Source organism: Actinia tenebrosa, unplaced genomic scaffold (assembly GCF_029948245.1).
Source record: "Actinia tenebrosa isolate PJP-AT-01 unplaced genomic scaffold, QUT_ActTen_1.0 PGA_scaffold0__85_contigs__length_37466705, whole genome shotgun sequence".
Lineage (NCBI taxonomy): Eukaryota > Metazoa > Cnidaria > Anthozoa > Actiniaria > Actiniidae > Actinia > Actinia tenebrosa.
The window spans coordinates 25,402,535-25,428,924 of record NW_028292569.1 but is presented as its reverse complement, the minus strand read 5'-3'; the positions used below and the strand labels follow the sequence as shown (position 1 = coordinate 25,428,924).

At 36.4% G+C, this 26,390-nt stretch overlaps 8 protein-coding genes across 10 annotated transcripts; 5 read left to right on the top strand and 3 right to left on the bottom strand.

Annotated features, from left to right (window-relative positions):
* Window positions 1-14: 14 nt before the first annotated feature.
* On the top strand, window positions 15-3,917 carry LOC116297471 (lysosomal acid glucosylceramidase). The gene is made up of 7 exons (XM_031705693.2): window positions 15-435; window positions 863-1,183; window positions 1,594-1,744; window positions 2,002-2,259; window positions 2,831-2,960; window positions 3,055-3,189; window positions 3,592-3,917. Exons 1-7 carry the CDS (start codon window positions 87-89, stop codon window positions 3,835-3,837), a joined length of 1,590 nt encoding a protein of 529 aa, XP_031561553.2. The 5' UTR covers window positions 15-86; the 3' UTR covers window positions 3,838-3,917.
* A 367-nt stretch (window positions 3,918-4,284) lies between these two features.
* Window positions 4,285-7,857, top strand: LOC116297465 (protein PRRC1-like). Its single transcript, XM_031705689.2, has 5 exons — window positions 4,285-4,855; window positions 5,364-5,418; window positions 5,766-6,036; window positions 6,149-6,369; window positions 6,965-7,857. The coding sequence occupies exons 1-5, from the start codon at window positions 4,367-4,369 to the stop codon at window positions 7,075-7,077; spliced, it is 1,149 nt and encodes a 382-aa protein (XP_031561549.1). The 5' UTR covers window positions 4,285-4,366; the 3' UTR covers window positions 7,078-7,857.
* Window positions 7,858-8,661: 804 nt separating this feature from the next.
* Window positions 8,662-11,250, top strand: LOC148913933 (uncharacterized). Of its 2 annotated transcripts, XM_089037366.1 has the most exons (4): window positions 8,662-8,958; window positions 9,159-9,352; window positions 9,481-9,644; window positions 9,836-11,250. In XM_089037366.1, the coding sequence occupies exons 1-4, from the start codon at window positions 8,943-8,945 to the stop codon at window positions 11,016-11,018; spliced, it is 1,557 nt and encodes a 518-aa protein (XP_088893492.1). In that variant the 5' UTR covers window positions 8,662-8,942; the 3' UTR covers window positions 11,019-11,250. The 2 variants fall into 2 exon arrangements, with proteins under 2 accessions (XP_088893492.1, XP_088893487.1); XM_089037361.1 differs by lacking the exon at window positions 8,662-8,958 and having other exon boundaries at window positions 8,969-9,352.
* Window positions 11,251-11,343: 93 nt separating this feature from the next.
* On the bottom strand, window positions 11,344-13,491 carry LOC148913932 (uncharacterized). 2 transcript variants are annotated; one of them, XM_089037377.1, is made up of 3 exons: window positions 13,189-13,491; window positions 12,763-12,988; window positions 11,344-12,680 (listed from the first exon to the last, which is right to left on the bottom strand). In XM_089037377.1, the coding sequence occupies exons 2-3, from the start codon at window positions 12,986-12,988 to the stop codon at window positions 11,344-11,346; spliced, it is 1,563 nt and encodes a 520-aa protein (XP_088893503.1). In that variant the 5' UTR covers window positions 13,189-13,491. The 2 variants fall into 2 exon arrangements, with proteins under 2 accessions (XP_088893503.1, XP_088893506.1); XM_089037380.1 differs by having other exon boundaries at window positions 12,763-12,909.
* A 41-nt stretch (window positions 13,492-13,532) lies between these two features.
* On the bottom strand, window positions 13,533-16,067 carry LOC116297457 (shieldin complex subunit 2). Its single transcript, XM_031705679.2, has 3 exons — window positions 15,958-16,067; window positions 14,555-15,877; window positions 13,533-14,417 (listed from the first exon to the last, which is right to left on the bottom strand). The coding sequence occupies exons 1-3, from the start codon at window positions 16,064-16,066 to the stop codon at window positions 13,603-13,605; spliced, it is 2,247 nt and encodes a 748-aa protein (XP_031561539.1). The 5' UTR covers window position 16,067; the 3' UTR covers window positions 13,533-13,602.
* LOC116297458 (uncharacterized) lies at window positions 16,048-20,207 on the top strand. The gene is made up of 4 exons (XM_031705680.2): window positions 16,048-16,452; window positions 16,934-17,047; window positions 17,858-17,940; window positions 18,611-20,207. The coding sequence occupies exons 1-4, from the start codon at window positions 16,112-16,114 to the stop codon at window positions 18,775-18,777; spliced, it is 705 nt and encodes a 234-aa protein (XP_031561540.1). The 5' UTR covers window positions 16,048-16,111; the 3' UTR covers window positions 18,778-20,207.
* Window positions 20,050-24,608, bottom strand: LOC116297459 (DET1- and DDB1-associated protein 1). The gene is made up of 5 exons (XM_031705681.2): window positions 24,529-24,608; window positions 24,369-24,449; window positions 24,225-24,279; window positions 23,106-23,167; window positions 20,050-21,742 (listed from the first exon to the last, which is right to left on the bottom strand). The coding sequence occupies exons 1-5, from the start codon at window positions 24,544-24,546 to the stop codon at window positions 21,632-21,634; spliced, it is 327 nt and encodes a 108-aa protein (XP_031561541.1). The 5' UTR covers window positions 24,547-24,608; the 3' UTR covers window positions 20,050-21,631.
* A 353-nt stretch (window positions 24,609-24,961) lies between these two features.
* LOC116297447 (dynein regulatory complex protein 8) lies at window positions 24,962-26,298 on the top strand. The gene is made up of 5 exons (XM_031705669.1): window positions 24,962-25,154; window positions 25,237-25,309; window positions 25,421-25,500; window positions 25,733-25,842; window positions 26,093-26,298. Exons 1-5 carry the CDS (start codon window positions 24,988-24,990, stop codon window positions 26,206-26,208), a joined length of 546 nt encoding a protein of 181 aa, XP_031561529.1. The 5' UTR covers window positions 24,962-24,987; the 3' UTR covers window positions 26,209-26,298.
* Window positions 26,299-26,390: the final 92 nt, after the last annotated feature.

Genomic DNA, 26,390 nt, shown 5'->3' with positions numbered 1-26,390 from the left:
TGTGGTTCGTGAGGAACGCCTGTTGGAAGTGTCACGTGAATGAAGATAAAGAAAAACTCAAGTTGTCCTCCTTAGAAATCACCACAATGTATAAAATATACGGTGTACTCTTTGTGTTTGTCAGTATTTTCGAAATATCCAGTGCATTTTCCCCAGCAAATTACACATCCTGTGATACGAAAGACTTTGGTCATGGCATTGTGTGTGTTTGTTCAGAACAACATTGCGACCATTTTGACGATGGTGGAACTAGTTCTCCACTCAAAGCTGGTCAGTATGCTGTCTATACGAGCTCCAAGGCTGGTGCGAGGTTTAACCTAACGCTTGGAGTGTTTAATGATAAGCTACTTGATGCTGAAGATGGGGTAACAACCTTGACGTTGAATGAGTCTGTTGTATATCAGAGTATACTTGGATTTGGAGGCGCATTCACAGGTAATCTCATGCATGTAAAAATGATATCATAGATGGTTTGAAAGGAATAGGATTGTATTACATGAAGGGACGACAAGCGTTTGGACTGCTAGGGCTATTACGAAATGTGCGTACCCTGGGGGTGACTCTCATATCTCTTAGGGGTAAGAAATCGTCCAACCACACACTTCCAAAAGGAATTCCGGTATCTTTTAGGGGTATTTAAAAAATTTTCTGACAAGCATACTCAGTACTCTTACCCCAGAGTCCCCTCCCCCACTCCACAGGGTGCCAACCTCTACCTATGCCCAAACCCCTAAAAGATTATTGGGGAATCAAGGTTAATGTAGCAGTGCACATGCTTCTTACTTCTGGAGCTTGGTCTCTCACTTAATTTTTAATTATGCTCAAACTAAATAATTATATTTCATGTCATCTTGTTTTATAGATGCAGCCACAATAAACATCAAAAGCCTCAGCTCAACACTTCAAGAAATGCTTCTCAGCTCTTATTATTCTGTTCATGGTATTGAGTACAATGTTGGCCGTATCCCAATAGCAAGCTGTGATTTTTCCACAAGAGAATATTCTTATGATGATTTTCCTGGCGATTTTGGGCTGAGTAATTTTTCCCTTGCTAAGGAAGATCTAGACTTCAAGATTCCCTTGATGAAGTTAGCCATTAAAATGAGTGGTAAACGAGAGATTCTATTCTTTGGGAGTCCATGGTCGGCTCCTGCTTGGATGAAAACAAATGGGAAAATGACAGGTAAGATGAAAGTTTTCTAATTTAGGGAAGGTATATATTTTGGGAAGGTGAGAAGGGAGAGTGAATTTTTTTAGCAAATTATTCATAATAAATATGTCATCAGCCCTTATCATTGCATTCAATGGATGATTGCATTCCACAAAACGATAGATGACGATGGTGCATGGTGATGATGATGGTTCTGATGATGATGATGATGTAAGGTGATGACAATGATGGGGATTATGATGATGATGCATGGTGATGATGATTCTGATGATGATGATGATGGTTGTGATGATGATGATGCATGGTGACGATGGTTCTGATGATGTAAAGTGATAAAGATGCATAGTAATGTTTATGATGGTTGTGATGATGGTGGTAGTGATGGTGGTGGTGATGATGAAATGCTATTCATTTTTTTGTAGGTTTTGGTCAGCTCAAAGGCAAGGCAGGTGACAAGTACCACAAAACATGGGCAATGTATTTTGCTAAATTTATAAAAGCATATAAAGACAGTGGCATTAAAATCTGGGGTGTAACAGTACAAAATGAACCATCTGATGGGTTTTTACCAGGGTTAGTAATAATCATTAATTAATATTAACTATTCATTAGAACCTTTATTGTGCATTAAGTGGCCATTAAATAGAGGGAAAACCCCTGTTTGGACTCTGATGTTTACTGGCTGCTAGGTAGAGCTTCACCTATAAATGGAGGTACAGTCAACCCTCACCTTGCAACACCCTGATATTATGCATTGGTGATGCAATAGCAGCCACATATTCACCAAAGAAACACACAATAGTCTAATACCTTCACCTTTATTATCACAGGTTTTCATTTCAGTGCATGGGATTTTCCCCAGAAGCTGAGCGGGACTTCATTAAGCTTGACTTAGGCCCTACCCTAACACAGGAAGGGTACAAAGATGTTAAGATAATAATACTGGATGATCAAAGGCTGTTTGTGGACAACTGGGCAAAGACTATATTATCAGATCCCGATGCTGCTAAATATGTGTCTGGGATAGCAGTGCATTGGTACTGGGATTGGTTGACACCTGCATCTTACCTTACTAAAGCACATAACAAGTAAATGAAGCTTGTAAATATGAGTAGATTTTTGATAATCATGAGAGCACTGTTAACCTTATATTGACTTATGTTTTGATAGCAATCAATTGTGGTAAACTCACTATTCACCTCTGGAAAATCAGGTTGGATTTCTGGACTAGGAATAGACTTCTTCGGCTTGGGGTAATGTTTTCCCATTTCAGACCACGTGTCATTCCCTTGAGAATAAGATTCTTTGTTTGAGCTGTATCCAATTCATGTGTCTTCTTATGTGCAACCGAGTGCAAACCTCAAACAAAGAAATGATACTCTAGGGAATGACACGTGGTCTGAAATGGGAAAACATTACATCAAAGCCTAAGAGCTCTATCGTTTGTGAGTAAAGTTTGTTAGGCCTCCCCCCTGATTCAAGGGTACTTCTCTAGGTTGGCTGGTTTTTCTCCCACTGAAAAACCCAACAAGCTGCAATTTGATCTCTGAGCTACTAACATTGCTATGCAATGACTTAATTAAATCATGTCATGCAGAGGTAATATAGTTTTGCGGTTCAATAAAATTTGAAATTTTTTTGGTTTCAATATATTTTCAGATTTCCAAACTATTTTATGTTTGCAACAGAAGCATGTACTGGATCTGGGACTGGTCCAGTGACATCCCCCAGAGGGGTGGTGTTGGGAGATTGGCACAGAGGAGAGAGATACAGCAGCAATATCATTGAGGTATGTTTTTGTTCGGCACCCTTGCATGTTCCCATGCCTTGAGGTAACATTGATTATCCTAAATACATTAAATATTCATTAATTTTTTCCCCAGGATCTTTCTAATTGGGTTGTTGGTTGGGTAGATTGGAATCTGGCTCTTAACATGAATGGAGGTCCAAACTGGGTCAAGAACTTTGTTGATGCTCCGATTGTTGTTGATTCTCAAAACAAAGTCTTCTATAAACAGGTATTTGTGTACCAAAGGATTTTGTGTTGTGACTTCATAAAAGAAAAAAGATTGAAATCAAATTGTGTATAGCCTCAAATATTGATCACTTAAATTTTGAAAACTGTCCTTCTCCCTCCCCTTCCCCTTCATCTTTTTTGTCCTCACCTCAGGAAGCCCAAGGAGCAAAAAGAGCCAAGGAGATGTCTGTGGAGCTGGCTAGGCTGAGTCATCGAAGTGCATTGTGAGGCTGTTTTAGGGCACATACTTCCAAGACATCATCTTTTTTTCCCCATATAACAATCCCACAATGCTCTGCAATGCCAACTCAATCCAATTTTTATCTCATCCTCTAAATGGCTATAGCTGTAAATATGTTTTGTAGCAGGTATCAAGGTTTTTTCATTTTCTCCACATTTCTAGCCTATGTTCTATCATCTTGGTCATTTCACCAAGTTTATCCCGAGAGGATCAAAGAGGATATCAGTCGTGTCAGCTGAGAAAACATCACTGGAATTCATCGGATTTGTAACACCAGAATCAACAAAAGTTATCGTCATCCTCAACAAAGAAGATAAGCCAATGTCTATTGAAATTATTGACCCTAAACAGGGTAAAATATCAGCTGTTATTGCAGCATCTTCAATTCAGACGTATTTGTGGAACTAAATGATTATTGCTTCATGAGAAATTCTTAGATTAGTTGATTTCTAGGTAGTGCAATTATTTACCTATATTTTGTAAGAATAAATCTTTTAAAAAATAAACAAAGGTTTGGTAATTTTTTTTAAAAACTTGTTGAATTATCTTAAGAGTTACAGAAATTTTTCTTGTATTTAATGGTGGAAAAAATGCTATATCAGTGAAGAGACTAGATGAAGGAGTGATGAAGGGAGGAAGGAAGGAAGGAAGAAAGAAAGGAAAAAAGGAAGAGAAAGAAAGATAGGGAGAGAGAGAGAAAGAAAGAAAGAGAGAGAGAGAGAGAGAGAGAGAGAGAGAGAGAGAGAGAGAGAGAGAGAGAGAAAATAAGAAAGATACAAATATTTTCCACAGGGATACCAATATGTATTTTAGCGATTATCGTGACGTCACTTCCGTTGGACACCTCATCTCACGTGAGAACGAGGTTCTTTTCAAAGAAGTTTTTATTCTTTTCTGCTGCCATTTTCTTCATTTTGGCCAGTTTTTCGGCTTCAAAATGATGCAGCCACACGGAGAAAAAAGCCTTAACATGGAATCCAATGAACCTGACTCTAAAGTAGACATTGTAAAAGAAGTTGCTAGTGCTTTAGAAGACGAAGACGTGAGAAAAGATGAGCCTAAACCTGTTAGTAGACTTCCATCTACGACAACAAGTGCCACGACTGCCGAGCAAAAACAACCTACTACAAGCTCTCCTGTGACGATATCCAAAGGCTCTAGCCCAAGTCAACCAACGCCGAGCTCAAGCTCAAAGATTCTAGCAAGTCCTCCTCAAGAAAGAATAAGATCGGAGCCAACACCAGCTCAAAAAACACCAAGTACTGCAGCAAGTGGTGTTGGTACAGAGAACAGTTCTACAACGTGGCAGTCCACAACACAGTCTAGTGACGATGGCGGAGGGATGTGGGGATGGATGTCAAGTGCTGTCACTGCTGGCTTACAAACTACACAGAATATTGGCAGAAATATCGTAGAGAAAACGAAGGTTGGTAAAGAATGTATTTGTAAAACCTTCAAGAGTGTGAATGCTTACGTTCTTTATCAGTCAGCTGATTAATTAAATGCCAAAAAATAATTTAATTACTCGAAAAACCATTATACTTTTGTATTTGAAAAAACTGCGATTCATGCAACTCTCCTTGCTTGGTATTTTAGTTTATTGAAGTTGTTTTTTTAACAATGAAGTGACATCCCCTCTGTAACTAGCTGAGTCAAATGATGAAACAGCATAACTACTAATATTCATGAATATTTATTGAAATAATTCAATCACCAAAAACTGGTCTTACATTGTTAAACCTTTATTACATTCTACCACCATTTCATTGAATTGTTTTTACAAATTGGATGGTTATTTTTACTTCTAAATTCATATCAAATACATTTTTTATTCTGTCAGCCTATGCAGGAAGTAGAACCTAAATGATTCGTAGAGAGGAATTGAAAATTAAAAAGAAAAAATAAAACAGATGTAAAATTTTCTTTCATTGCAGTCCTCTGTAGATACAGTGATAACGACATTAGACCCAGCGATGGAAGACTATTTACGTAAGTGGAGATTTAAGTTCATACTTTCTGAGCGAAGAAAACTGATAATGAGTAGGACGTGTGCTGAATCATGAGGCAGTTTTAGAGATGCCATTTGCCTTTTTCATTTAACTGGTTTTGTTTCTTGAATCAAATCCCATTTATTTTGGTTTTTGGTCTGTCTTATGAGAGAGTTTGCTAAGCCTTTCACTTTGTTGAGAAAACGGCTGTCTACTAAAACAGCTCGGCAATGAATCAGCACGCTGCTCATTACCAGTTTTTCACACAACATCAGAATAATAGTGATAACAATAATAAGACTTATTAACTTGATTAGAGCAGGTAAAAATTTGTTTTCACTTTTACAGATAACAGAAGTCAAGGAGTCAATCTTGTTCTAACAACAGAACACATGCCAACCATTGAAGCAATTAAGGATGGATTTCGACAGATTTTTGAGTTGGCATTTTTCAAAGGCTTATCCTCAGCATCCAGCATTGCACCTCTACCAACTGGTTGCTCTGCTGGCCTCAAAGGAGCTCAGCACAGAGTATCTCATCTTCGGAGAACCAAGAAAGTAAAAGAAGATGAGATAGTCATTGGTGTTGAAGAACTTGTTGCTGAATTGATACCTGGAAAGTGAGTGGAATAAATAAACTATTTTCGCCAATTAACACTCATCACAATAATTGTCATTTAAAAACGTTTCTTATGAAAATTGATCAATTTTAAATATTTTTTTCCTTTCCAGGTGGTTCAGCATGTTTTGTTTGTATCTGAATGACCCAAACCTCAAGATTGATCTTCAGACATTTTCACAAGCTCTTGAAGTCCCAAAGGAATACATATCCAAAGCAGAACAAAGCACACCTTCAAATTACAATCTACGCTGGTCAGGACTCTCTTACACTCTAGGTGAGGTCGTTTTAGGGACTGGTAACTCACAAGGAGATTGGCAGACAAAAGTAGGAGGTGGGTATTTATATGAGCAACAATGACTGTCGCAAGACAAAAGAAATGCGGCTTATTCACCTATTGGGCACTCTTAGTCCCAACGGGATTAATGAACACTTTGCCTTTAACTAACCCTTTCTTTTGTCTTTTGATTGTTTGTTTTTGTTTCCTTGCCTGCCTTGTTCTCATTGGTTTCTTTTGTCTTATTCTATCATATAAACACTCCTTTCTACCACCTCTTTCTCTTTTACTCCGACGAAGGACTAGCGTCCGATACGTCATTATTGAGCATGGGTTAACTAAATGAAGCACAAAATGATGGTCCTTGCTACTATGATTAATGCCTGACTGTTAAGTGGTATTCATGTGGTTAATTTCAGTCGCTGTACCTACAATCATCTCTCATTCTTGAATCCCTGTCATGTTGGTAGCTTTTTCTCTTTGTACTTCAGCTTTCCTCCCCTTGCAAAAACAATTCCAAATCTGACTATAGAACAAGGGGTCTCCCACCCAAAGGCTATTGACGCCCTTCATAAACAAGGACAATTTTTTTGTGTTCCAAATTTTGAACAAATTAGATTAAAACCTTATTACATATAATTTTTTTCTTCAGGTTGTTCAAGAAAGCAAATACTCACAATGGCATCCAAGAATTTAGCAGGGCAATATAAAACCAAATGTAATGAAAAAATAGAATCAGTTATGGACAAGGCTGTTGTCCTGTAGAATAATAATCATATAATCTTAGCAAGAACTCTTTTTAAAAGTATTTTCTCCAGAGGCACGGATTATAGCGGAAATTAGCTGCTACGATGTCAGAAATAGGTTAATCACTTTTATGAAAGATGTTGATTAATCAAACAGCTGATATTTGGAAAGAAAAAAATTGCTTAGGTGGACATTACATATAAAATAAAGGAAGTATATATATTTATAGAGTATGGTCAAAAAAATCTATGCTATCATTACTATCTGCATTTCAACCTTTGCACAAGGTAGAGTAGTGACTTCCATGGGGTATAGCTTCTATAAAGTGAAAATGTAAATATAGTGTAGTTATAAGCAAGTTGAATTTCAGTAGGTCATTTCAAAAATGTCAAGAGAAGGGGTAATAAATATTTTACTTATGACCAGACACCTCTATTTTAACACGGTAGCCATTTTAGTTACAAAATGTCACTGTTATCAATAGGAGCCCTAATAAATATAACAGTGCAAAATGTAAAAGTGTGACATACTTTTATGCACATGCTTTCTTGGGATAAACCAACACATTTTGATGCAAAGCTGGCTGGTTTTTCCACATAAGGCAGCAAAAAGCCTTGACATAGAAGAATGAGGATACATTAAATGTGGTTGTAATTTTGTGCGTCACACGTAAGCAGTATGATCTCTAATAATTATTATATTGTAAGAAAAGTGAAACCATGGGATTTAACAGCTGTTATTCATTCCAAAACAATGCAATACAATTATTTTATTGGGTAATAAAGATTTATACTCCAAGATATCAGGACTGATTGATCATTAAGAGTAAATGGTGATGCAAAGGGTCTGCACACTTTACAACAAAAATCATTGATTATTATTGCAGATGCCTTGTTTTTAAAATCATCCGAAATGAAACTGAAAATAAAATTGCTTGGTTAAAAGGATGTTGTTGGTAAAATATTATTTCCCTAGTCTTTAGTCAAAGCATGAACTTAATTTTTAAATGCTTTTTGAAAAATGACACCGCGCATGCGCAAAGCAGACGCGTTAAATCGCGTTTTTGGCACCACTAACGCGATCGGCTTTTAATTTAAGGCACGACTTTCTAATTGATTTCATTGCATCTAAAGTACTGTTTGGTAAAAGATGCGAAGAAATTTTTGTAGATTTAATGTTTTTGATCGCATCCCACATGTATAAACGGTCTTGTTTCCGTCTTATGGATTGAGATAGCGGTGAAAAACTTTGGTAATGGGCCTTCATGGTTCATGCGGGAAGTGATGAACTGGGTAATCGCTAGTATTAGTGAGACGTGTCACCCACCAATGTTACGCACAGACACGTGACCCTCCTGATCCCACCCATAATGCACTGCGAAAAGGAATCTTTTAACACGTGAACCAGTTTGATGTATCCGTTTTCTGGGTATTTTTTGTATTTCCCGCTATTTTTTTTTTATTGCGTTATTGAAAATATTCCATAATGCAAGAAATAACTTAAAACAAGAAAACTCAACTTTTTATCTTTATTTTTCGATTCTTGGATTTGGCTTGCTGTGCTGGAAAAAAAATTAATCAATTCATTCTGATCAAAAACAATAGGCCCTTTGCAGCTAGTGGTCACGTGCTTGGATACCGCTTAGCAACACAAAACTGGAGAGCAAGCCTTCCAGTAAACAAAAGTTGTAATAGGTCAAGCACGCGTGGTTTTATACGATAGTTTCATCGTTCAAAACGCTTAATCCTTTTGCCCTATCTACAAACACAGTAAGATAATCTTAAATTCTCTCCTTTGGACTCGATTTTTGGTTCGAAGTAACGATATTCTTCGCGTTATCGCGAAAAAATTGTCACCGCCGGCCCGCTCGACGGCTGAAAAACATGGCGACTTCGCAAGGTATGTACTTCAAAACTCTCCTTTTTTTTGGTTTCTTTTCAATTATTGGACTTCTAAAATCTCTAAAATAACAGTTTAGATTGTGAATGGTGATCGATTGTAATTGGACGGCATTTTAATGGACGATTTGTTTATTTTTTGTGAGAGTGATTCCACGTCTAAAGTCAAGACTAACCCATGTTTACATATATTCGCTGTAGATGTTAGAACTCCCGACGAGCCATCACATACCAAGAAAAATTCTTCGTACCATTGTTGTGTTCCCTTGTGTAACGGAGATTCTCGATATCATCCTGATTTAAAGTTTCACCGCTTACCAGGCCGTGCAAGGGATGAGCAATTGAAAAAGGAATGGCTGGTGAAGATACGAAGAGATGTGGGCCCACACTTCAAGGTATATAGGAATCTAACAATATCAATGCACAATACGAATTGCCTGTGGATCTTTAAAAAACTGTAATGAAGATAAAAATAGTTGAATACAGTTACATTGTTATTAAAAGGACATTTGATTTATAATAGGTTAACAAAAGTACCAGAGTGTGCTCAAAACACTTCACTGAGGAAGATTACAATCCTCCCACTGATTCTGGACGTCAGTTGCTAAAAAGAGAAGCTGTACCATCAATCTTTGACTGGTCAACCAAATCCAAAGCAAGAAGAAAGATAATTCGACAAGTAGATAGGTAATGAATATCACATATTTCTACTTCAATACATTTCATTTAGACTTGACTGATGGAATTGTACTTGATGTTTATTTTGGTTTAAACCAAAATAATTTTATAATTTTAATAATTTAGTCTTTTATAATTTTTTATTTAGTGTGAACTGAGTGTGAACTGAGTGTCATCATAATTTCAAAACCTTTTTACAGAGACACTCAGACAGATGAAAGTGATGACAATGAAGATAATAGTCCCAGCACTTCTACAACCTTCAGCATGGATGACCTACAAGCACAAGTCCAGTCACTCAGAGCACAGTTCCAAGATGCACAAAAGCAACTTGAACAAAGTAGAAATGAAACTGCAGCTGCCCTCACTGAAATAAAAAGGGTTAAAGTTGAAGCTGCAAAAGAAATTGAGGACATTAAGAGGCAAGCTGCAGAACAATTAGCACTTAATAAATTTGGGCTTGAGAGATTTGGCACAGACAATGAGATCATAAGATTTTATACAGGTTTCCCATCCTATTTACATATTCAGTTCTTTTTTAAGTTTTTGCAGCCATGTGCTGCACAAATGACATATTGTTATGCCTCTGGAGAAAGAGAAAGTAGACCAGACTCAAGAAATATGCTTCTTGTGGATGAATTGTTTATGTTTTGTGTACGCCTCAAACTAGGTCTATTCGGACAGGATTTAGCTCATAGGTTCCGAATACATAAATCGTCAGTTTGCAGGAAATTGATCACATGGACTAATTTTTTGTATTTTCTTCTTGGTAGTCAAGTGATCTGGCCTTCAAGGCAAGATGTTGATAGGTTTATGCCAGAAGGTTTTAAAAAGCTTTATGCAAGCACACGTGTCATTTTAGATTGTACAGAGATTTTTGTTCAAACACCTACCTCCCTACTACTTCAGTCGCAGCTTTATTCTAGTTATAAGAATAATACTACACTCAAGGGTTTGATAGGCATTACCCCTAATGGAGCTATTAGCTTCGTTTCTAGCCTTTACACAGGGGGGATTAGTGATAAGGAAATCACAAGGTGCAGCGGCATTCTAGATTTGTTAGAACCTGGTGATTCAGTCATGGCAGACAAAGGGTTTGACATTGAAGATTTACTTAGGGAGAAGCGGGTAGAGTTAAATATTCCTCCGTTTCTTGAAAGTCAGGAACAATTCTCTGCCGCAGATGTTCAAAAAACAAAGACACTAGCAAGTCTTAGAATTCATGTCGAGAGGGCAATAAGAAGAGTCAAAGAGTACCACTTTTTTGATTCAGATGTGCCATTGTCCACTTTAGGTTCAGTCAATCAGTTATATACTGTAGCCTGCCTCCTTACAAATTTTCAAGGCCCACTTATTTTATCCAATGGTAATAATGAGGCATAGTGTCTGTAAGAAGTTGGTGAATGTATGATTAATGTGGCTTACATAACCCATTAGATAATCTTTAATGCAGGTTGGTTTATCATGTGTCTTGGATTGCTTTTTGTAACTATTTCAATTTGTTTGTAAATGAAAACTCAAAAAAAAAAACTAATGAACAAACACAAAATCTAAATAGCACAAATAAATATAATACTAATATGATATAAATATAATAAAAAATAAATTAAGATTATGAATTGATTTGTCATTAATAAAAATAATATAATATTTGTTATCATAAGAAATCTGGCCATGGTTTGAGAACAACAACAAAAATCTTAGTGTATTAATGTAAATAGTAATTGAAGAAAAAACTATCAACTTTGTCCTTTGCTTGCTGGAAAAACACTGAATCAAAATTAATTCTAGAGCAAACAAACAAATTTTCGTCAATGTAACTGAAAAAATCACACCATTCTAATCCTGTGAGTCCAAGCTGGCACTGGATCTGGTAATAATAAATGTCTGTTGTTTTCAGTTTGTACTGGTTAGTGTTCTGGTCCTTGGTGAGATACCTCACATTGTCAAATGATGATTCCCCCTCTTTAACGACCTTTATTTCTAACAAGCCAAAGGGATTCTGACCATTATTTACGGCATCAAGGTCATAAACTTTCCTGTCTGGGCTACAACCTAGCCATGGGCACTTTGGGTGGACAATCAGCCCAGATGGGAAGAGGTTTACTCTTCCACCCTTTGCATTGCTAGCATAGACCATGGCAGCATGTGGTTCAAGTTCAATGCCTCTTCTCATTGCTGCAGTTTGTACAAATCTGGTGGGGTTTAGCTGATTGACAAGGGTGTCAAAATGTGACACCCGGCGAGCGACAATGCCAAATTTGCTTGCTGTTACCCTTTTTTTTCTGAGCAGGTGCCATACATCACTCTGACTTTGAGTGACTGTTTGCTGCTGCACTCTCAGTGATGACTCTGTTGTCACAGACAATGTTCCAAATATAGATTGTTGACGACTGTCAAGACAGATTGACACATTGTTATTAAATCTGTCCTCTGCACTTGAGAGGGGAAGCTCTGGGAAAGAAGTGCAAGTAAAATCATTTATGATGTAGTCAGTTGACATCTTTTGTTGATATGACAGGACACAGCCTTTTGGGACATTTCCAAACTTGCTCTGTACAAATGGGATATTGCCAAGTTGATCTTGATTGGGCAGAATGGTTGTAAAGAGAGGATAAGGTGGTTGGAAGCCGTTAAAGTGCTCTTTTGTGAGGGTAGGATACTGGGTAGATGGGGAATACAAATTACTCTTGATATATCTACTGTACGAAGCGCCAAGTTGGGGTTTTTTCACTAGCACGTCTTGTATTTCTTTTTGTGCGATTTTGGATCCTCTAGGTATGCTCCAACGCTGCTTCATGCTGGTACATGTTAGCTCATCAGGCAATGTCCGATGTCCCAGTTGCTTAAGAAGGGCTAAATAGTAAAGAAGTCCGATCACATGATGGCAGTATCCACCTGCCCCGGCTACACATGAGCACAGCCCAGACAGCAATGTCAAATTGTTGTTCTGGACTGACACCTCTAAAATGTGCGGTGGTTCAGACTTCCTCATTGAGCGGTAACACTTGCATTTAACTCTCACGCACTGGTCGGTATATATCACTAAAAAATTGGAAAAATTAGTGTGAATTGTCTGCCATTCATATCATAATGAAATAGAAAAAACATTTTGGCTATCAAGTACCTTTAACGTCATGTAAATAGCCTGGTTCCGCCATAAATTTGTACGCTTTCGAAGTGCTTGTGCAGCCAGACTTCTCTATAGCGTAGCTCCCTACATCATCGAAGGTGAGGGAAGGAAAGATAGAGATGTCTTGAGTTTCTACTTCATCTAAAACAAAAATAAATATAAAAATATCAGTACGAAGAATTTTTCTTGGTATGTGATGGCTCGTCGGGAGTTCTAACATCTACAGCGAATATATGTAAACATGGGTTAGTCTTGACTTTAGACGTGGAATCACTCTCACAAAAAATAAACAAATCGTCCATTAAAATGCCGTCCAATTACAATCGATCACCATTCACAATCTAAACTGTTATTTTAGAGATTTTAGAAGTCCAATAATTGAAAAGAAACCAAAAAAAAGGAGAGTTTTGAAGTACATACCTTGCGAAGTCGCCATGTTTTTCAGCCGTCGAGCGGGCCGGCGGTGACAATTTTTTCGCGATAACGCGAAGAATATCGTTACTTCGAACCAAAAATCGAGTCCAAAGGAGAGAATTTAAGATTATCTTACTGTGTTTGTAGATAGGGCAAAAGGATTAAGCGTTTTGAACGATGAAACTATCGTATAAAACCACGCGTGCTTGACCTATTACAACTTTTGTTTACTGGAAGGCTTGCTCTCCAGTTTTGTGTTGCTAAGCGGTATCCAAGCACGTGACCACTAGCTGCAAAGGGCCTATTGGTCCTACATGATCAAAATTCTTTGGCTTTTATTGTGAACACTTTTTAATCTAGTGATAATATAGCATGCATAAATTATAAATAAATTATATATCAATAGATTATTGATAATGATTATTTGATGTCCATTAAGGTAAAAGTACGACTAACTACAAAACTATTTTCATCTAAAACAGTGTGACAAGACAAAATAAATCGGCATTTTTCTCTCATGGAAACGAGTTCTTTTACTCTTTCTGCAAAATTGTTAAATGTGCAAGGATTTGGATGCTGTTTGGTCTTTACCAGTTGCTTCGCTTCAATTCCCTTGAACAGCTTGCAGGCTGAGTCATGCTTCACGTCCACCTCAATGTCTACTCCTGAATCCTTTATCCTCACAGTACAATTCCGATAAAACCGTTCAATTCTGTAGGTATAGTCTGGTTTATGATGTACGCAGTGTTTACATTGTCCATATATCTGGTTCTTGTCTTTCGTTAACGTTCGGAAGCACAGAGCACAGCCTATGAATGTCAGACGTGGTAACCATTCGTTTAAGGCTTCCGCATCTTGAGGACTCTTAATGTTCAAAGCTTCGTTAGTATCAGAATAGAAAACGATTGTGGAAATAAATCCACTGATTTCCGCAGACCCTGAAAACTTGGCTTCAAGTAGTTCTTTGATACTTTTGAATGTTTTGACTTCGCTGAAGAAGAAGTCACCAAAGATGGAAAGTAACCTTTTTGCCTCCAGATTTTCCTCTGTCAGTTTTGATTTTGTTGATTTTGGAGTCGTGTGTAGCACCATCGATTCACTGGACGCGTCGTGCTTTGCTGTCAGGTACTGCAGCTCCCATACCGTTCCCTCTGCTGTGCGCAAATCGTTTAACCACTCAGCTTGTCTTCCCCATAAACTTACGATGATTTCTTCATCAGGAGATTCGGCAAAAACTACGGAAAAAGAAAGAAGTTAGAAGGAATTCAGTTTATCCGGTAGCAAATTTTATTTGCAATGAATCCCATCCTTTCCCTTTTATCCTTCCTTCCTTCCTCTTCCCTTATTCAGCTCAGTGAATGGCAACACTTACTAATTCTTATCTTAGGAAGCCTTTGATGTCCAAATTTGTAAGTACCATCAGTCGATTTATTTGTCATAACCTCAACCTTACGGAGAAACCCTCTAAAGTGAACCAAGGTATTATTTTTCATCTCTGAGATACGAGCGAACTTTACTTGCTGTCTGTCTACAGGAAGAGTATTCCTAAAGAGATAGCCATAGTCTTGTCCTGCTTGCTTGAGCAGCTCATTAAGTCTTTCCTGGGACACCAAGTGAAGCCAGTCGCGTGACAGAGGTTTGACTGGCTGATGAAGATTATAAAAGCACGAATGGAAAGTTGTTTGGCCGATATTTTCGTTTCTCCACGTTTCTATTCGGATTGAGGTGGCAATGATGATGTCGCAAGGAACAATTCTCTCGGTCCAACGAGAAGCTTGTCTCCACAGAGTCAACTTGAAGTGAGATTTAGATACATCTGCTACGATGATTGAAGACAACGGAATGTACTCTCCCTTGTTTCTACCTGATTTGATTTGGATTTCTCTGACTGGATTCACTTGTAGAACGATGACGCATATGTTCACTAAATCCTTCAGTTTATTACACTGCGCAAGATAAGTTAGCTTATCAAAAATGTTTGGCAATGTGCAACCATGTCTGGAAACAACAATCGTCTGGGTTTTGCTCGTATCTGGTTGCAGAGGACCTGCAGTTTCTTGAGGAGCTTCATTAGGTTCTCCAACAACTGTAGTGTCTTCGAGATTCGTAGTTTCTTTTTCGACACCTTTTGCTACCGTTTCAGACGTAGCTGGTGAAAATAATGGCGGTGATTTGTGTGTCGATAAGAAGGAAGCGTTGTTATCATCATGACCTTCACGAGTACAGACTTGAGTATAAACATCATCTTCTGTCAACTGATGCGTATTGTCATTAAGCATCAACTCGTCACTTTGGGCTCTCACTCGAGAAGAACCACGGCTGAAAGGCCAGTCTAAAATGCTATTTCTCAAGAGAAGCTGGCTCTCAAAGTTCACCGCTTCATATTCCCGTTGAAGTCTGTCAAAACTCCCTACTTTATCCTGAGTCAAAACGCTCTCAAAGCGAGTCAAACTATTACAGAAAGCAGTGGTCTGGTTCGCTTGGAAAAATTCCTGGTCCAAGTATGAATTGACTGATTCCTGAACGAGTTCTGGCTCATAATCAAGAACGATTCCACCACTTGTACTAACTTCAGAGTCTGTTCTAATAGAATTCTGAATTTTTAGGTCTTTTTGGGTCGTAGCTTCATCATCATTGACAAATTTCTGACCATCAAACTTTAAGTAAGTCTTGTCACATTTCACTTCCGGTAGCTCTTCGATACAAAAACACAACCAAATCTTGCGTTAGTAATAAAAAAACAACTAATGTTAACAACAATACACAATCTCTTACCTCGCGCATCTAGTTTCGTTTTCTTTTCTGTTTGGCGAAGGCATATTTTTGGTGGGACAAAGACAAGAACCTTCACAGCATTTGCGCTACGCTTTTTATCATCCGCCATGTTTGGGAGAGCAATCAAAATGAACAGCTGATGGTTTCGTAATGAATGCGCAAAAATATTCATGCGCATATTATTGATCTGAGCCTGCGATCTTGTGTACAACAATTTTTAGAAAATTTTCGATTTTTACCAAAAAATGTCAAGTTTTTCTCATTGATTTTCTCACTTAGGTTAACAAGAATGAGTTCGAGGAAAGGAGACTGTAAAAAGAAGCCTCAGAAGTACCAGAACGCGATAGCATTTAAGAATGACTTGCACGATACGAGTAAAACGACGAAGTTGATCAACAGTACTCCAGTAGTGGGAGTCTGTACACGATGCAGAGATGCTATCGAATGGAGAAAAAAGTTCAAAAAATATAAACCTCTTAAAGCTCCAAAGAAATGGTAAGTGTATTTATTTTAAACTATTTATGTCTGGAAATGGTTCAATGGTAACAAAAAGTGATGGATTTGGGATGGAATAATTCTTAGTTTCTCTCCTCACCCGTACCCCTCCCCCATAAACCAACATCCATTTACTAAGTGTTATACTAGTAAAGAATATAGCAGAAAGGCATGGATTTGGGACGGAATTCCTTTCTCCACATCCCTACCCCCAAAGTATATCATGGCTTTTTCCCTACCCCTCCCCCCATAAGCTAGCATGTACAGTATGTTCTACTAATTCAGGAGTGGCAGAGAGGGTGGGGTAGGGGGGCTAAAACCCCCATTTCTTTTCCTTTTCGCATACTAATCTCCAATATTATCACCTCCTCCACTTTTTTCCATACTACTGTAGTCTCATATATTTTCCAATCTTATCTCATTCCATTTTTTTGGCATGCGTTGAAGCCCCTGTAATTAAGAATGACATGTTTTTTTTCAGTGTAAAATGTGAACAGAAAACAATAAAACAAGCTTATCATATATATTGTACTAAATGTGCCCAACAAGGAGGATTTTGTGAAAAATGTGGAGAAGTCAAAGAAATCCTAGCACAGTGAGTAAAGAGAGTTTTTTTTGTGAGGGAAATATGGTACTTAACTACGGCATGCATGCATTGCTTTTGAGTAAATTATCCAATCACTATGTATGTAATGGTAAAAGTAAACAATAAAATCCCCCAATCAGTGTTTGTAGGAAGTTGGTAGGTTGTTGGTAGATCAGCTGATACCCTACATACACCAATTTGGAGGTTAATGTATTGTTTATAGTTTATAGTAATCAATTATGGATATGGTGATTTTTTTTAATTTTTTTAATTTTTTTTTTGGATATGGTAAAATTTGATATGTTATTGCAGTATAACTATGATATTGTTCTCTACTCATACAAAAACATCTTTATTCTTGGGGTATGAATAACACCATACTTACCATTTTTGGTTTTTATTTATTCATTTATTATGAGTAAATGTTTTGAAACCAGAAGCTGAAGTTTGGTGTGAAATGTGATCGTCCAGGTTACTGTAGTCTTGAGAAAGACTGTTGTTGGTGGTGACTGACGTTTCGACAACCTGAGCAGAAGTCATTTTCAGAGTCTAGTTATTCATTTATTTGATTCAATATTTATACAGGTAGCATCCAATTTAGCATAGCTATTTAAAATAAATCCTGATATTTAAGGTACTAACATTCTTGTCTTTATTGTCTTGTTATCCAACATGGAAGGCTTGTCTTGTCTTTTATTCTCGTGGGAAAGAATGCGAGTTGTCATTAGTTGAATATTTCTAAACAAGGGGAAACCCTTGCCACATTTTAGAAATGATTTTTTGATATTTTAAATTGGATTATGTTTGATTTATTTCCAGACCTGAGCCATCACAGCAAGAAAGGGCAGCTCAAGATAGCCAATTACAGCAAGAATTAAAGATGCTTACTGAAAGACAAAGAAGTAAATAACATTATATTACTGTCTTACTTACAGCCAATGCTTAGTACTACATGCCATTACATCAAAATGGCTTCCAAGGGGGTAAATTGAAGCCAATGCTGAAGTGGCTTCCCAACATTGAAATGGCTTACTAACTTGACATGGCTTTCCAACATTGAAATGGTTTCCCAACATTGAAATGGTTTCCCAACATTCAAATGGTTTCCCAACATTCAAATGGTTTCCCAACATTCAAATGGTTTCTCATTGTTTTTGTGTTAATGTTTTTATCATCATTTGCTGAATCAAAAGTGGTAAAGCTACACATTACTTCCAATTGGTTTCCCATTTATATAAAAGCCAGAGGACTCCCTAGTAGTAGGGGGGCTATCTGGATACCCCTTCCCCCAATAATTGTGCCACCATATTTTCAATTACTCATTTGCTATTAAAAATATTAATAGCCAATGCAAGAGATATGTCCTAAATGCATCTCAAAACATTGGAAATCGCACTTGCAAGGGTCTAAGTTTAAAACTTTTTGGGTGAGGCCTCCCCTTTAGCCCCTTAGGTGTTCCTGCCTTTGGTGGTCTCAGTTTTAATGTTTCTAGTCATTTCCACATCCACAAATCCTGTGTTTTATTGCTTAACGGTGAAGGTTTTTAAGACTGACAGTTCTTTTTTCTTCAAGGAACATTTTTCCGGCACATAGAAAAAGGGGAACCCCAAGATTTAACAGCCATTGGTGGAAGTCTTGGCTCATATGAAGACGAATATGACAGTGAGGATGAACATGATTGTCTTGACGACCTAACAGACCTTGGACAAGCAGGATTGAAAGAGAATGTTGATTCTTGACATAAGAAAATTACACTATAAAATGGTTCTCCTTTAAGGCCAGTTTAGAAGGTCAATTTTTGCCTACAACTATTGTATACAACACTCTCGCATGTGTCGTAGGTGAGTTGTAGGCTTGATTTACACGCTACGACTCGAGTTGTAGGATAGCGCGATAATCGTACCGTCTAAACCGGCCTTTAGTGTTTTACATACTTAAATACTTTACTAAGTATTCCCCACAGTGCTTTACTATACTAATTTACAATATTATTCTATTAAAGATACAAAGCTAATTTTTAACTTCAATAAAATGCACTACTAAATAACTAAGTCCTAAGTTTATCACTGTTATATCAGCTTCATTTTTAATCAAAAATGAAATAAAAATGACCCATTTTCACACTTTTTGCAAAACTATGAATATTATTTATGACAAATGAAAAATGAGTCATTTTGGGGCATTTTCGGCCATAAAGCATGGACTATAGCCCATGGTTTTGATGAAAAATGGGCCATTTTCACACCTTTTGCAAAACTATGAATTATTTATGACGAATGAAAAATCAGTCATTTTAGGGCATTTTTGGCCAAAAAGCATGGACTATAGCCCATGGTTTTGATGAAAAATGGGCCATTTTCACACCTTTTGCAAAACTATGAATTATTTATGAGGAATTAAATATCAGTCATTTTTGGGCATTTTCGGCCAAAAAGCATGGACTATAGCCCATGGTTTTGTTCAAAAATATGCCATTTTCAAACCTTTTGCAAAACTATGAATTATTTATGAGGAATTAAAAATCAGTCATTTTTGGCCAAAAAGCATGGACTATAGCCCATGGTTTTGATGAAAAATGGGCCATTTTCACACCTTTTGCAAAACTATGAATTATTTATGACGAATGAAAAATCAGTCATTTTTGGGCATTTTTGGCCAAAAAGCATGGACTATAGCCCATGGTTTTGATGAAAAATGCGTCATTTTCACACCTTTTGCAAAACTATGAATTATTTATGAGGAATTAAAAATCAGTCATTTTTGGGCATTTTTGGCTAAAAAGCATGGACTATAGTCCATGGTTTTGATGAAAAATGGGCTATTTTCACGCCTTTTAAGATCATGAATGATAAATAAACATTTCTAATCATTTCATTAATGGCCAAAAAGTATTGACATAGCCAATGATCTTATTTCAACACTAGATAATTTTACATCAAATTTCTCCATTTCGTACTCTCACTATTTGAATGCTATATCCTTTTTCCCATAACTGAACTTTTAACATCATCTTCAACTAGTTTCATCTGTTTATTAAGAAACGCTATAACCAACTAAGGATGGGGTTTTACAGAAGCAGAATAGTCAAAGCATAATTGTCTAGCTTTAGCTTGGTAACAAGTGAAATGATTTGTCAAAACAGTTCATAATATAACAGCATTTACATTTTTTTGATTTAAAGTAGATAGAGATCATGGTCCTAGTCATGGTTTCACCTTGAAGTCCATCCAGTTATTAACAGTTTTTTACCAGTCCTGTTCCTCTCTAGACATAGTATAGAAAGATGTTTAGAATATCTGGCCCTGGGAGGGATAGCTGTTATTACAGTTGAGCTTGCATTGAGAATTTTTTTTGTTTTAAGAATCATACAAATGAGGCTATTGGGCCATTACAATGCTTGTTGTCTAATTTCATCATTTGCATGCATCCATAATAACTGCTATTAATAAGGGACTTCAAGTCAGGGAGGTTGAAGAGTATCTTGCTTCCATATCAATTAAATATGAAGGTATATTTCCAGTTCCTCACATGTTCATGAATGTAAAAAGATCATCTATAGAGCTGTTAAGTTGGGATATAATTTGTGGGTCCAACTTCTCACAAAAACTAAGGAAAAATATTCTCAATGATTGAAACTCCAATAGAAACTGTTAGAACTTTGGACAACCAATCCTTTTGTGAAGAAAAATTAAGAAAAACCTTTATAGCTTTTTATTTTTGGTTTTTTCATCACACTTAAAAGCTCTATGCTGACTGGAGGAGAAAAAGATAGACCATTTGGAGCATATATAATTAATCTGGATACACTAGGTTCGTAAATTAAACCAGTGTCACAAATCCCATCCTATTATCAAATTCATCCTATTTCTTTCCCATCCTATTGTGTTTTTTACAGGCTGATATAATTGCTTAGGCAACTAAGTTTTTATTTAGCTAAAAAAGTAATTACTACTGCACGAAAGTATGACCACTTGTATTCGCATACTTTTATGCACAAGCTTTTTGCTGCCAAATGAGCTCTCACACACCTTATTTGATAAAACCAGGCAGCTTTGCATCAAAATGTGTATCTTTAACGTACGAAAGTGCATGCTTAAAAATATGCAATTACATCATTGCCAGTCATACTTTTGCATATCACTCTTAAAGTATTGCAATATCAGAATAGTATTTCTTAATTTAAAGCTCTTACTCATCATTTAATTTTTCATTATCATTAAGTGTTTTCAACTTTCACTGATAGCAGGCTAAAATACTTGGTGTATGTACCAATTTCTATAATAAATAGAGTTCTCATTAGATAAGGTTGTTGTTATCTCAGAACAGACTGCTTAAGTCCACAACCTATTTGAATAAACCTAGTAAAACAGGAAAGCTTATGCTATCTTTGATCAATAGCATGTACATTTTTTCTGGCGTCTCCTTCTTAGTGCGACGAGAACTCTGAATATTTACACATATGTAAAATATATTCTGAAATCAGGGAATAATCATATTTATATACTAAGCAGCAATCGGTGTGCATGTAGCTCAACAGAGTTTTGAAATGATCCTACATAAAAGAATTTTGATCCTAAAACCTGATGTGGGTGATTAGTCTGGTGAATCATCGTCAAGGTCAACACGTTGGATTTTTCTAGATCTCACACATTCTTCTTGTTCTGGAAAATCTGCTGTAACTGTGTCTCTTTTCTTAGTTGAATTCTAAAGATAAATGAAAAAAACTTACTACAAATACAATACTCAAGATTATTGTAAACTTTGTGGACATAATGTAAAGCATAAAAGAAAGTCATTAGAGAAGGTACATTTTTTAATAGGAAAGGGGAGGGGTGGGAGATTTTACCCTCCTTCCTCAAACCCTAGCCCTCCCCCACCCTCCCCCCCCCCCCCCCCCCCCAGATAAAAAATGTGCCTTCACTATAGTCCCAAAAATCATGTCATGATTCGGAGACCTTTAAATTTTAATACATAGAAATCAAGCCAGTTTCTCCCTTTCCCTCTCCTCCCCTCCCCCAGGAAATGATCATATTGTATATTAATCAGTGTACGTGTACCTTACCAGGGTAAAATAAGTGTGTGATATCAGACTAGTGAGAGGCAGCACATTAGTGGCACACCCCACCTGTGTTCCCCTTAGGTAGGAGAAGTCATTGTGTTTTTAATTCCCCTACTTCACTATGATGTTACATTAAAACAATCTATTGTTTGACGCTAAGGATTGTGTTCACCAGAGGGGACAAAATAGCAGCAACACTATTGAGATCATGGTAAAATTTGGTTTAAGGTGACTGCCTACTTTTGGAAATTGATTTAAGCTTTTTTTAAAACTTCGATTTTCCAAATAGAAATTTAATGCTGATTCCAAATCTGGAAAGAAAAATAGGGTGTCCCGAGCTCGTTTTCGAGATAATCAGCATTTAATGGAAGCCTACGCACGAGCTTTTGGAGTAAAAATTGCGCCACCGGAAGTGTTTAGAAAAAAATTAAGATTAATAAGATAATAGTTATTTGCAGACTATATGATTGCACGAACGAAGGCTAGTCAATCCTTCTACAATAATACATGAATATTTTCGACAAAAAGACAGAGAGATACATTGATTTGTCATATTTTGTAGTTTCGGTGCTCTTAATAAATCTCATAAAGTCGAACAAAAATCCCTACAAAAATCTATTTTTTCACGTGTTCCTGATTTAAACTTTTCCTAAAATGTTGATATAACCTAGATTTTTAGGAGTTTTTTCGAATGAGCTATTAAAAAATATAGAGTCCCCTGCAAAATTCGAGGGTTTTGCCCTGTTGAAGCTCAAAACGCGTATGGTTCTTCAATAAAATCTTGTAGATTTTTAAGCAGTTTTTGAGCGCGCGCACATCGTGGGCTCAAATCGAACGTTCAAAAGTAGGCAGCCACCTTATAAGAGACAGTGAAAAATGAGAACAGCTAAATCTTGCAATAAATAACTCCAGAATGATAGAAGATTTAGCTTAAATTTCTACTTTTCTTGCAAACTTATGTAAACAAGCTGTGATGTCATATAAAATAGGGAGTGAATGATGGATTACCTTTGCTTCCCATTGATGATGCAAGTATCTTAGTAGAATATTTGTTTTGTCTGTTACTATTGCTGTTAAAAGAAACAAGAAAACATCAGAAATAATCTATTCTCCCATGTCAGACCACATGCTACTCTCTCAAGAATAGGATTCTTCATTTGAGTGGTATCTATATATAGCGAAGTGTCTGTCTGTTACTATTGCTGTTAAAAGAAACAAGAAAACATCAGAAATAATCTATTCTCCCATGGTCAGACCAGATGCTACTCTCTCGAGAATAGGATTCTTCATTTGAGTTGTATCTACATATAGCCAAGTGAACTTGAGCAAACATTTTTCTGTCGTATTCTATAGTTGAGCGCTTGCTAGTGTGTTTTGAAAATAACATGATTGTATCATGACATGATTGTTTTTTTAGCAAAGACACAAGAGAGATCATTGTCATTTAACTGATCACATATATTCATGTGTATTCTCATGAGCAACCTTTAAATAATGAAATGATACTCTAGGGTATGACACATGGTCGGAAATGGGGTAGCATTATACCTAAGAACATAGAGCTCTAGGTCTATAGGCTTAGGCAGCTATATCCCTTGCATCTTAACGAGTGCTCATGATAAAAATACGGATTCCAATTTCCCCATTGCAGCATTTTTTGATTGTTTTGTCTGGCTTGGTTCAGTCAGTTTGAGAAAAACGATTTTCAAGCAGGTGAAAATATCAAGTTCTTCACATGTAATTTTGTCTGTAAATTAAGTGTATAATTAAGGGCAGAGGTCTTTTGTGTGGCTATTAAAACTATGGATAAATCCAGAAATGTTTCCACAAAAGAGAAACCTAGATTGGATTCTTAGCTAAACAGCTTGCAATAGTGAGTAAGCACAAATAATAAATTAACATTTTTGGAATGTTTATCATAAATTTAAAATTCCATTCCTTGAGGAAAAATATTTGGCTATCTAAATAATTAGGATAATAACTAATGCATGTAGGTATATAATATATACTTGTACAGTGAAATATTTTAAAGTAAAACCATTAGCTTGACTTATACAAGAATATCTCGTGAAAAAGAGAAAAGTATCTTTCAGCATTAAATCTAAGGTCAAATATTACGTTTCTTACTTTGTTCCTCTGATATAACATCTTTTGTCGGTAAATAAACTGCAGGTCGACGATTCTAAAGAAAAAAAGAAAACAAAAAATGAATATTTCTCGAAACCTTTTGATAATTACTTCAACCTATTTTAAACATCGTGTTGGACTCACCGAGGATTTACACGTTGAATCTCTGTGATATCTGGAAAAATTTGATTGATTAAACGACGGTAGCTCCTTCAGCAGTTCCCTCTGTAAGTATAGGAAGAGATTTTTAGTTATTGAGGTTGAAAAAAAGGGTAGAAAATGGAGAAAAAAGATGCTTGCTTACCACAGAATTACTTGCCATGGCGAATGTACAGTAAAGTATTAACCCAGACTCCCCCTATCACTCAATACCATGAGGGTCTGGGCACTAGTGGGATTACCCCTGAAAATTTCTAATTTTTCTTTCACTTTCAAAATATTTTTTTTTTACGCTGTCGTCACGGAAGAAAAATCTTTAATAAACGTATTGTTTTAAACGGAACTCAAAGGATAATATTCTTAATTTGTTTTGTCTACCTAGGTTACATTTTGAATAGTTATGCATTTAAATTGCTAGTAATGATAAAAATATCTAAAAAACTAAATTGGGAAGATTTATAGAATTATTCAACATGCAAGAAATTCATATTACTGTAAAGAAAGTAATAATAATGTGTAATAAGCTTGATATTTTTATGGGAAGTTAGAGGATGTTATATTGGGCTTCCTGTACGTTTCTATAGCAACTTGAGTCTTAAACAAGATGGCGGACACCACAAGTGCAGTCGGAGCTGAAAGCACAGAGCCAACAAATAATGCTGAAAAAACCCCTACTGATGGCGGTGATTCGTCTGCTGCAGAGCTTCAGAAGAAGATAGCTGAAGCATTTGAAATATTTGACCATGAATCGAACAAAACTGTCGATGTGAGGTGAGAAAATAGGCCGAAATGTTTTGCTGTTTGGTTAACATTCTTTTAAAATTTTAACTGTTTATCTTCTTTTTATTAACAGGGAAGTTGGAACGATTGTTAGGTCTTTGCTGTGCTGTCCAACAGAGGGAGAACTTCATGATATTCTTGCAGATGTAATGTAGATTCAGATCAGCTGTTTTATAGCAAAACACAGATGCTTTTTTATCTACAAACTCGAGTGTTTCAAAATTCAAATTTTGCTTGTCTTTCTTGAACAACTTTAGGTAGAAGAAGAAGAGCCTACTGGATATATTCGATTTGAAAAGTTTCAACCAGTAATGTTGAAAGTTCTTTTAGAAAGAAAGTACGTTTATATTCTCGTTTGTCAATATTATTAATTAATAGAATAACAGTAGAGTACAAACACTAAAAGTGTGCAACATACATATCACTAAATAGTGTTATTTTTTGCTAATTATATTGTTTTCATTTGTTTAAGTAGTGCTATTTACTGCTAAATAGTGATAACTATTGCACATATTTAGTGTTTGTACTTTAATACTACAGCTGGAATAATGTTATACATTGTTGTTTAGATACAAGCCATCTCCAGAAGATCAACTTAACAAAGCTTTTGAAGTTCTTGATCAAGAAAAGAAAAGCTATTTGACGACTGAGGAGCTCACCAAGTACATGACAGAAGAAGGTAAACTGTCACTTTTGATGTCAACATGTGGAAGTTGGGATGTGTGTGTGTTGGAGGAAAAGGGGCCTCAACAATCAACACACCCCACCCAACCTTCACTTACCGCCACTGGGAATAGAGAGAGGAGGGAAAAGAGGAGTCTCCCTTTCTTTCAATTTCAATCCCTCTACCACAGCAGAGGTCACAATGAACCTTATAAGGTAATTCATGAAATGTCCATAATTTAATATCACTGAGTGTTTCATCATAGGTGAACCTTTTACTCAAGAAGAGATGGAGGAAATGTTGTCGGCAGCAGTTGATCCTGAAAAGGGAGTCGTGTTTTATAAAGATTTTGTTGCAATGATGGTTGTAGAAGATTCATAAAGTTTACCCCCATCAATTCTGTAAATACCTTTGGTAAGAATTTGTAAATACATGTAATAATAAAATGCACTAAAAACTGTAGTAAAACAATGTCCATTTCATATTGAATGGATGAATATGGGTGAATGGATTGATGGATGGGATGGAATAGATGGGTGGGTGGTTTGGTGGTTAGGTGGATG